The sequence below is a fragment of the Lolium rigidum genome, chromosome 5 (genome assembly GCF_022539505.1).
Source record: "Lolium rigidum isolate FL_2022 chromosome 5, APGP_CSIRO_Lrig_0.1, whole genome shotgun sequence".
Lineage (NCBI taxonomy): Eukaryota > Viridiplantae > Streptophyta > Magnoliopsida > Poales > Poaceae > Lolium > Lolium rigidum.
In genome coordinates, this window is record NC_061512.1 from 195,039,115 (window position 1) to 195,050,503 (window position 11,389).

General features: G+C 45.2%; 1 protein-coding gene across 1 annotated transcript; it reads left to right on the plus strand.

Annotated features, from left to right (window-relative positions):
• Positions 1-1,349: 1,349 nt before the first annotated feature.
• Positions 1,350-2,446, plus strand: LOC124657970 (protein RSI-1-like). The gene is made up of 4 exons (XM_047196425.1): positions 1,350-1,486; positions 1,584-1,631; positions 1,749-1,776; positions 2,067-2,446. Exons 1-4 carry the CDS (start codon positions 1,415-1,417, stop codon positions 2,246-2,248), a joined length of 330 nt encoding a protein of 109 aa, XP_047052381.1. The 5' UTR covers positions 1,350-1,414; the 3' UTR covers positions 2,249-2,446.
• Positions 2,447-11,389: the final 8,943 nt, after the last annotated feature.

Consider the following 11,389-nt stretch of genomic DNA (forward strand, 5'->3'; position numbering starts at 1 on the left):
CAACGTCGGCACGACGGTGAACGTCCACTCCTTCCGCGCCAAGCACGTGGCGCTCGGCATGCACCTCCGCAGCTTGCGCCGGGTGGAGATCTCCGCCGCCGCATGCCTCCGCTCAAGCCCAAGGCTCCCAAGGGGAGCAAGAGCAACAAGTGGAGGCAGAGCCGGATGGGGTAGGCGGAGTCCCCGGACGTGTGCTGCCGCTGCTGCCGCCTCCTAGTTTGTTGTTGGGATCCCTTTGTTGTTAGCTAGGGATCCCTTGTTGTTATGTTAATATGATGGTGCCGTGAAGAACCTCGTTACTATGTTGGCTGCTGTGTATGCAGCCTATTATCTATCCATATTATCTAGGGATTATCTATCCCTAGTCTACTATATTTTGTTGGCCGTACTTAGTTTTCTTGATTTACTATGACCGTGAATTTATCGTACATTATCCTGGAGATTTGCTTCTAGATTTAACTACATACATATGGACCGAGAGGGAGTACTAGATTTGCTGCCATATTGGGCAAACAACGAGGGCCAAAAGGCACAAATAATTGAAGAAAGTCGAAATGCAAGCTTCTCTAGATTTTATACTAATTTGGTGAAAAGGACAGAGAGAAAGAGGGAAAAAGGTGCACTAAATAATGCCAATTTGGGGCCGAGAGAGACGAACCCAGCTCCTGCTCACGTGCAACCAAACGCTTCTCGTCCTGTCCCACGCGGTCCCTTTCTACCAGCCCCACGCGACGCTGGCCCACACGACGCGGCCCCACACGACGCGGCCCCACACGTGACAGAACGGTCAACTAAACGGGAATCCTGCCGTCTGAGTTGCTTCTGCGGGTTTCAGACAAACGTTTGGGGGTAAAACTGAGGAAAAACTAAGGAGCTGGGGAAAACTGAGTACAACTAAGGAACTGAGGGCACGAAAATAGAAATCCCAATTAATTTTGGGGAAGTCCAAACGCATCGGATCGCGTGTGTTGTGCTAGCTAAGGTCCTAGTCTAATCCTACACTTCAGAATAATAATGTCGGATTAGTAATGCACCATGGAGGTGAGGGAAGAGAGAGATGAGATTAAGCAAGATCGAATCTGGCCTCTGCACTGTGCAACCGAAAAGGTTTAGATGGGATGAACATGGCATGAGTATCTAGCATCAGTCAATGCAATACTTTTGATGCATGTTGTGCTCTGCACTTGTGCTATGATTCGCTATTCCATCCAGCTTTAGCTCGACCATTTTCGTGGTAAAGAACTCTAAAAGCTCGTTGGAATCCACATGTTTGGTCTAATGTTCTATAAATACGTCCTCAAATCCACCTCACTCTACCCAGTCGAGCTGCGCTTCTTCAGTAAACACCACCCACTGCACTAGTACTAGCCAAGCCGGTGTCTTCTCTTCTGGCAACCTGAGTAGCTTCAGAGATATGGCACTAGCTGGTAGGCTGCTCGTCCTGCTCGCCGTCGTTCTCTTCGCCGTCTCCATCGCCGAGCACAAGGTGAGCTCCGGCGGATCCACCCGGAGGGCACCCGTAGCAGGCAGCCCATCTGTTTCCTTCAGATACTTACACACTCAGTTGCATATTTTGTCATCAGGCGTCTGCTTCACGAACTGAAGAGCAGCGCCAGGATAATGAGCACCAGGTGAGCAAGGGCTCTGTCTTCTCGGCGTCAGTTGAACATCTTTGGGATATCTTGCAGGCACATCTATTGCTGATACGTGTTTTTTTTTCTTGTTCTTCTTCTGAATTATTTCCACAGGGAGGTCACGGTAGTCTCAAGATATACGGTGAGTCACCCTTCCGGTTCATCACCCTTTTTGTGTTTCACCAGTTTTCCTCTGTTATGATTTCCTTGAACAGTAATTTGTTTGCTGTACTTGGAGATCCAGATTAGGCTAGAACCAGAACCAGCGAGATCCAAATGTATAGCACCTTGGAGGCAGGCTTTGCAGCAAATAAAATCTGATACAAACATAGTAGATTTAAAACTTCAGAGTGCACGAAACGGAGCACATGCACACCCGACCTGATAGGATTCGCCTGAAACGTTACTAATCTGGGTGTTGGTTGCGTGCAGAGTGCAAGCCGAAGTGCGATTACAGGTGCAGCGACACCAAGTACAGGAAGCCGTGCCTCTTCTTCTGCAACAAGTGCTGCAGGACCTGCCTGTGTGTGCCATCAGGCTTCTACGGCAACAGGGAGGAGTGCGCCTGCTACAATGACTGGAAGACCAAGGAGGGAGAGCACAAGTGCCCTTGATTACAAGAGGTGGCGTCTTCTTCTGACACCTACAACCAGTGCCATAGCTGTATCAGCCAAGCCTGAGCTGGTTAGTTTATGTGTAACGGGTTTAGCTTTTGCTGGCGTCAGTGGGCTGTATTGTTTGTAGGAGTATGTGGTGCGATCTGCACGCCTGATCTGCGATTCCAGGGGGCGGCGCACGCAGAGTTGTATCGTCGGATTCACCATTTGTTTCAGAGTTCGAACACACGCGAAAATCACAGTTTGTTACAAGAGAGTGTATTCTGACAGCTAGAGTCATTGACATTGTTGCATCAGCCAAGCCGGAGCTAGTTAGAGCATGTCTAACAGACCCCTTATTTTTCTACCCTTAAAATACGAGTAGAGGGCCCTGTATTCACTTTTCGCTGGCCGAAAACTCGTCCGAGCTAGCAGACCCTGTATCCCCACCCCGTAAAACAGAATCCTACGGAATATTCTGTTTTCAGCGGCGGCGCGCGGGTGGCTATGGCGGCGGCGCGGGGAAAACGGTTGGGAATTCTGAAATATCCGCTCGCCCTAGTGAAATGGGATGAGGGGTTGGCCCTGTATTCAGCCTCCCGCCCCGTACAAGTAAGGGGCGAAGAGCCACCCCGTAGCCAAAACTGTAAAAAATCGACGCGGGGCCTGTTTTATGGGTCTGCTAGACGGCCGGATAGCGTCCAACCCCTTATTTTGACGGTTATTATACGGGTTCCTTTTAAGGGATCTGTTAGACATGCTCTTACGTGTATTGTCTACTGTGTAATAGAGTTTTGGCTTTTGCCGACGCCGGTGTAAAAACTTTTAGATAGTTCTACGTCTGATCTGCGATTCCAGAGGGAGGCGCACACATTTGTATCGCAGGATTCACCGCTGGATTCACCGTGTTCGAACACACGCAAATCACAGAACATCGAGAGCAGCCTCAAAAAGCACCTCAGACGAACACGAATTTCCGTTCGATCCCTCATCCTCCACCTCCAGACAAGAGTAACGAGATCCACTGGACGAGGAAGGATCGGAGAGGACCGGAGGCAACCAAGCAGAGAGGCCCTCCGGCACCAGCGTTAGACGACGACGGCGTTGCGCAGTGGCAGCCTTGCCACCGATCGCCGTGGGCCGAGGGCTCCGCTCCTTAAAATGGGGAGAATTTACTTTCGGACCTCAGCACCAACTAAAAATGCACACATATGTTAACCATGATTTCTGATTTCTAGTATTAGTTAAAATTAAAGCATAGTCCTTTTGGCAGGAGATTATGCATTTGACTGGGTTAGGATCGTCCCAGGTTTATAGGCGCACAATAAAACTCATAAAGTGTTTAATACTCCCTTCGTTCCAAAATGTAAGACATCTAAGGAATGGTCAAAAATCAAACCTTATGAATTTTGACCAAATATTTAGAAAAAAAATATTTAGATCTACAATATCAAATGGACATATTAAGAAAATTTACTTCATGGTGAATCACTAATACTGATTTAGTATTGTAAATGTTCTTATTTTTGTGTATAAACTTAGTCAAACTTTAAAATCATTGACTTTTGAATAATCCTTAGACACCTTATATTTTGGTACGGAGGGAGTATGATTTATGATGTTGAGTTATGGGTTGTGTGGCTCACTAGGAATGACTTGTGCTTCAATCGTACTCCATGGTTTGGTTTACAGGTAATTTGGCGCAAGACGGCTTACATGCTTGCTCCATAATTTGGGGCAAGACGGCTTACATGCTTGCTCCATAATTTGGGGCAAGATGGCTTACGTGCTTGCTCAATGGAGCTTCAGGGGGCAGAAAAAGAAAGTATGAAGATGAGGGTGAGTTCCTTGGAGGCTTTAGCCCATGCTCCACCACCGCTATTATTGTTGGATCCTGGCTAATTCCGGTAAAGTATATGATGACGTCTACTGAAGTGGAGATGATGAACCAAGGCCGTTCTGGGAACGGGGGTATCAAGATTACAACTACTGATCTATCGAGTACACTGGCGGCCAATGCTTTGATGCTAGTTGGTGATGGAGAGTGCTTCAACGTCGTAGAAAAGAAGTAGGTTTCCTGTCACCGATAGCTCTCTGTAGAAGTCTCATGATGGTCACAAGGGTGCTGGTCTAAGGTGTAAGAAAGAGCGTTGATGTTTTGTCAAGTGTATGCCTTCTTAGGAACTACAATACGAATCCCACCTGTGTGTGAGTTTCCTTTAAAAACCTGAATGTTGTATTGTGGTTTCATGCAATGGAGCCGGGGCGGGGCCCTTTTCATCTAAAGCAGAGTACTCAAATAATTTGCATGAAGTATAAACATAAACCAAAATTTACGTTTGTGAGGATTTGAATTCAGGTGCTCATCCACTCCTCAATCAGTTGAGCTAGGATTTAAACTCAGTACATGCTAGATAGTACCTACACTGAATAAATAAGCAGTTGGCATCACCCCGTGAGCTTTCTGATGCTTGGTGGATGGACGAGCTTCTGAGAGTGTCGTCTTGGATTGGTTGTCTGATATTAAGAATGACTTTTTAGAGTGAGATTAAGAGTGAGTTTGAGAATGCCTTCTTTCTTCATGGGCTGCTCCTTTTATACCCTCGGCCATCGGCATTGGGGCATGGCCAAGAGGTTATCGCCGTGGTCGACTGACATGGTGTTGGGGAGCTCCTTGGCCGCTACTCGGTCTTCTTATCGTTAGGCCATCAGGAGACGCTTTACTGTAGCTAAGGTCATCATGAACTTCTGTGCCCTTAGGGATGACTCCGCGGTCAAAGGGTCGGGATGTGACCTAGCAACGGGTCAAGCCGCGCTAGGATGCCTAGGGACGTGCCCAAACAACGGGTTGCACGGTCCCATCAGCAAGTCGTGCGTCATGCTTGACATCACAAGTGTTGACTTCTATGATGTAGGGCATCTTGGCCTCTCTAGCTGGCCGATTTGGTTAGACGGCTATTTTGGGTTTTTTAAACATAAGGCTCGAAATTCCGACTTTGAATCAACAAAGCCATCAACCGGCAAGGACTACAACGATAGCACCAACAAAAATAAAGAAAAATACAACGAGCTCCTGGGGTACCAGCTTATAGGGTAGCACAGGAAGCAACGGAGAAGAAGAAAAGCAAAGCTACACTACACTAGCTACACTAGGCAGAGAGCATGAGCTCGTCGATGGAGGCGCAATCCTCTGTTTTAAGGGAACGACGCCGAAGCTAACCCGATTCAACAGACCTCCCATGCCAAAGCAGAGCGCACCCATGACCGGCAAAGTGTACTTATCTTCATGCCTCTGCTAAATATAAATACACTACCTAATCTCTTTCCATCCGTTCAGACTTTTGGTTGAATTGGCTAGTGCAATACTTTTTCATGGTATCAGAGCCAAGAAGTCTCAAGTTCAAGACCTTCTCGCGCAGTATTAAAAACAAAGGAAAAAAAAGATTCTGTAGTCTGCACTGAACCCACGCTAAGGACTAAAATAGATGTGAGGGGAGTGTTAAATATAAATACGTATTTTTCCATCAGTTTGGATTTTTGATTGAGTTGACTAGTATAGCAATCTTTCAGCCTCAAGATACTAAACGATGGGGACTAGATGGAGACGCCTCCAAGGAGGAGAGCGGCGCCCAAGGGCGTCGTCATCACCTATACCGGCCGAGGCCTTGTATACCTTTCGCCCTATAGCCCAACCACCACCCCTAAAGACACAACCTGACACTTATCTAACGACAGGTTGAACCCATGGCCTAAGGAAGAAACCCACATTGAAGAGAGCGGGGTGTTTTTTTTTTTCAAAAATGCTACACTTATGGAATTGACTTACGGGATAAACTTACGGCTGTACGTGGCTTGACTTGAAGCCAAGAGAAAAAAAAACGTGGCCCACCTCCTCAATTTTGCACTAACCGGCTGATTCCACCTCATCCCGTAACTCTCATCCCCTAACTTACATCGCGTAAGTGTAGCATTGCTGTTTTTTTTTTTTTTGTCCCTCCTGGTATTTTTTGGGTTTGTCTGCTGGTGCTATAAATACGTGCTCAAATCACTCCCGCTCTACCTAGTCCGGCTGCGCTGCTTCAGTAAACATCGCCCACTGCACTGCATATTTTGTAATCAGGCGTTTGCTTCACGAACTGAAGAGCAGCGCAAGAATAATGTGTACCAAGTGAGAAAGCTCTCTGTCTTTTCGGCTTCAGTTGAACATCTTTGAGATATCTTGCAGACAGATCTGTTGCTAATACGTGCTTTTTTCTTCTTCTGTATTATTCCCTCAGGGAGATCAGGGCAGTCTCAGGATATACGGTGAGTCACCCTTTCGGTTCATCACCCTTTTTGTATTTCACCGATTTTCCTCAGTTACGATTTACTTGTGCTGTTGTGCAACATACATCTATTATATACTAAAAGCACAATACAGAGGTCAAAAATAGAGACACTACGTTGATCCACATCATCAGAATTATTTTAACGCTTAGATCTATAATTTTGATGGACAAGATTTAAAGATTTTACGTAACATACAAAAACATATTTTTATGGACATACACTATATGTCACGTGCCACCTCTCATGGGAAATAAAAATAAAAGGATTAGTCTAGAGTGCTTAAACGTACAAGTAGAATCACGTGTTCCCCACGCGCCAAAAACTATCACATGTATTGTACATTATTCATGGAAAGGAAAAATATAAGTAGCTCACAATCACGTCACAATTATTACATATGGAAGGAAACTTTTAAAACAAGTGATATGGCAGTAATTTAGCGGTACCAAAAATAAAGAGTATCTCTATTTAGATATTTCCATAAAAATGAACTTGGGCTATGTTTAAAACACAAACAAGTCACGCAACATACGGGCCATCGACATATAGACTGACATGACGAACACTCCAAAATGGAGATCAGCAACACCTGGCTGTCGGCATACATGTGGGTATACAGGGTTTTGCCATTATATGTCGAGACTACCCATCGGCAAAATCATAGCTGCCGTCGCCTAGATTCCTGCCACATGGCCCCGCACTTTTTCCACCGACGAAAGGGTGACGGCCTAGATTCCTGCCACATGGCCCCTCACTTTTTCCACCGACGAAAGGGTGACGGCGGTAGGCGTATGTCGGCAGCCACACCGTCAACATGCATGTGGGTATGCACGGTTTTTTCGGGAAAGACCGTCGGCAAAATATGGTCATCCGCATACATGCCATTATGTCAAGGCTGCCCATCGACAAGTCATAGCTATCGTCCTATATTCCTGCCATGTGGCCCCACGGTTTTGCCATCGACGGAAGCGTGATGGCGGTAGGTGTATCTCCATGGTCAGGTTAGAGGCCCTTGGCATAGGGGTATTTCAAGGGTGGTCGTCGGCATACCATTTTTCTTTTTGATTTTAACTTCATTTAATGTTGCTACTTAATTATGCTTCAAACAAAAGACGACCAAACAAATAATTTACAATCTCCGAATAGAAATAGAAATCATAATAACACATCTATATTTGTATTTAGGTTGCCTAATGAATTATATATAAGGTAAGGTGAATATCTTCGAAACTATGAGTTGATTTCATGGTACTTTTTACACAATAAGGATGATGACCAACTAATTTACAATCTTAGAATGGAAATCGTAATAGAATATCTATCTTTGTGTTTAGGTGTACTATAGAACCATATATAATGTAATGTGAATATCTTTGAAACTATGCGCTGATTTCATATAATTATTGACACAATAAGGATAATGCCATCGTATTCGCGAGGGTCACCCTTATCAGAAATTTCAAGATATTTCATCCGAACTTTTTCCTCATATTTGTTATATAGATATTTTCATCCGAACTTCTATCCTCATATTTGTTTATAACACACTAAGCACACTCTATATTAAAATAAAAAAGAGAAAATGAGGCTACAAAATTCAATGATAAAACAAACCACATACATTAATCACATACATGTAGCAACCTTATACTTAATTAACCGTGGATGGTTGATCTTCATGGTTTTACGTAAATACATATGGCAATTGCTTCAGCAGATATTTTATTTCACTGCGCCATGATGATATTGACGCTAATTCTAACTTCATATTTGTGTATAGGTCAAATGCCATTTATAGACTAGCTAACTCAGGGATTTTATGTTTTTTTAGTTATTCATACCATGAGCTAATGATAATGAAATAAGTCATTAATATACTCCATCCATTCCAAAATAAGTGTCAGGTAGATGCATAAGAATCTATAAAAATCTACGACACTTGAAAAAGAGGGAGCATAAGTTTATTTTATAAATCCACAAATTTATGTTTCCATGGTTATAATATTATATTAAATGTATTAAATATAAGGTCTATATAATTAAAGTGCTGATGTTCCATCCAGTAGCATGAAGATATATAAAAACTTAAATTTATAAAAAAACATTTAGTGGAGTAAAGATCGCCCTCGCATTTTGCGAGGGCCACTATGCTAGTTATCTTGGAAAGGGAACTAGGGTACAGTATCAGCCTGGATGCCAAACAATGGCACCCATAGGAACAGTAGTCCGTTTACTGTACATGGAGATCCAGATCAGGCTAGAACCAGTAATATCTGAAAAGTGCTTTTGGCTCCTGAGCTCTAGCGCTCTCGCTATTAAAAAAATGTTTATAAGTTATCAAAAAATATGAAAAAAAAATTCTGGAGATTGTTAGTGATATATCTGACAATCATGCAAAATCTCAACCCAAAATTCTTTTTTACTAGACAAAAATAACAAAATCTGACATGTTTTTTGGAGATTTGAAAAATGACTACTCAGATTTGCACTTTTGTCATTTTTGTGTAGCTTAAAATATAAAGTATTTGAAATTGACATTTTACACGTTTGTGGGATACATTATTGTCTATATGCAGATTTTTTCAGAATTTTTTGGTATTCAAATATATGATTTTTAATGTATTGAAAAAACGAGATCACTGGCACCTATGTGCACCAAATCTCTGTCCCAGCAAGATCCACATATATAACACCTTGTAGGCAGGCTTTGCAGCAAATAAGTTCTGATAGAGACATAGTAGTAGATTTAAAACTTCAGAGTGCAGAAAACAAAGCACATGTACACACAAACTGCTGGATTCGCCCGAAATATGATTAATCTGTGTTGGATGTGTGTTGGATGTGTGTTGGGTGCGTGCAGAGTGCAAGCCCTAGTGCGAGTACCGGTGCAGCGACACCAAATACAAGAAGCCTTGACTCTTCTTCTCCAACAAGTAATGCAACACCTGCTTGTGCGTGCCGTCGGGCTTCTACGGCCACAGGGAGGAGTGCCCTTGCTATAACGACTGGAAGACCAACGATTGAGGCCACAAGTTCCCATTTTTACCAGATTGCTCTTCTGCAAGTGAGTCATTGCCGTGATGCCATGGCCACTTGCCAGATTAGCCAAGCCTGAGTTGCCGATGCCAATGTAAAAGAACTCTGCATTGTCTTGTAGTACAAGTATGTCACATTGTGTCCGCTTGATCTGCGATTCCAGAGGGGCGGCGCAAGCAGTTGTATCGTCAGATTCACCACTGGGTTCAGAGCTCGAACACGAGCAAAAATCACAGTTTTGTTACAAGAGAGTGTCTTCTGACAGCTAGAGCCATTGGTATTGCAGCCAAGCCGGAGCTAGTTACGTGTATTGTGTAACAGGATTTTGGTTTTTGCCGACACCGGTGTAGAAACTCTGGGCAGTTCTCTGTCGCAATGTGTCCGCCTGATCTGCAATTTCAGAGGGCTGATTCATGAGTTCGAACACACGCAAATCGCACGTTGTCATGTCGAGCGCGGGCATTCTTGACTGGTCTGCTCTGCATCTCCTAGGCATAAATTCTAACACAACAAGTAGAAGAGGATATGAGACGAAGAGCAGAGCAGGGACGCCTTTGGTTACCTGAGTCGAATTTCTGCATTACTGGCGCAGTGAGACGGAAGCCTCATCTCGTTTTGGACGGACCACGGTGCAACTTTGGGCTGTTGTTTGGCAGGCTGTGCAGAACTTTTTGGCCAGGGCTCAGTCTGTTTGGTTTCATACGAGTCAGTAATAGCCTCACCACTTATCCACATGGTGACATTACCACCTCCTCACCTATCACAAAGCCTCACACCGCCGTTCACAAGCTTCGGCACGTCGGCTATCACGAAGGCAGACACCACCATGGCACTACCGATCACGCCGGTCAAAACCGTCACCACGTCGCCGACCACGAAGACGAAGAGGACCATGACACCGTCGGTCACGCCAGTCAGAAGCATGGGCACATCGCGGACCACGAAGATGAAGACCACCCTAGCATCATCGTTCACGCCGGTCACAAGCATCACCATGTCGCCGACCACGAAGACGAACACCACCAGGACACCGCAGGTCACACCGGTCGGGCACGTCACCGACCACGAAGACGAAAACCACCATGACACCGTCGGTGACGCTGGTCACAAGCATGGACACGTCACTGACCACGAAGACGAACACCACCATGACACCGTCGGTGACACCGGTCACAAGCATCACCATGTCGCCGACCACGAAGACGAACACCACCAGTACACCACCAGTACACCGCCGGTCACGCTGGTCACAAGTATGGGTACATCACCGACCACGAAGACGAACATCACCATGACACCGTCGGTCACGTCGGTCACAACACGTCACCGACCACGAAGACGAACACCACCATGACACCGTCGGTGACGCCGGTCACAAGCATGGACACATCACCGACCACGAAGACGAGCACCACCATGACATCATCGGTGACACCGGTCACAAACATCACCATGTCGCCGACCACGAAGACGAACACCACTAGTACACCATCGGTCATGCCGGTCACAAGTATGGGCACCTTGCCGACCACGAAGACGAACATCTCCATGACACCGTCAGTCACGTCGATCATAGTACGTCGCCGACCACGAAGATGAACACCACCATGACTCCACCACCATGGATTATCACCTCTCACTTTTTACCTATCATCACCGCGTCGCCGTCCGTGAATATGGCGCGCCAGAAGTTGAGCAAAAAAAACTCCAAACATTAGTCACACATACGTACAGAGTACACATATTTGTGAGTCATTTATCTATCAGCGTATGTACACCGAAACAAAATCCTGT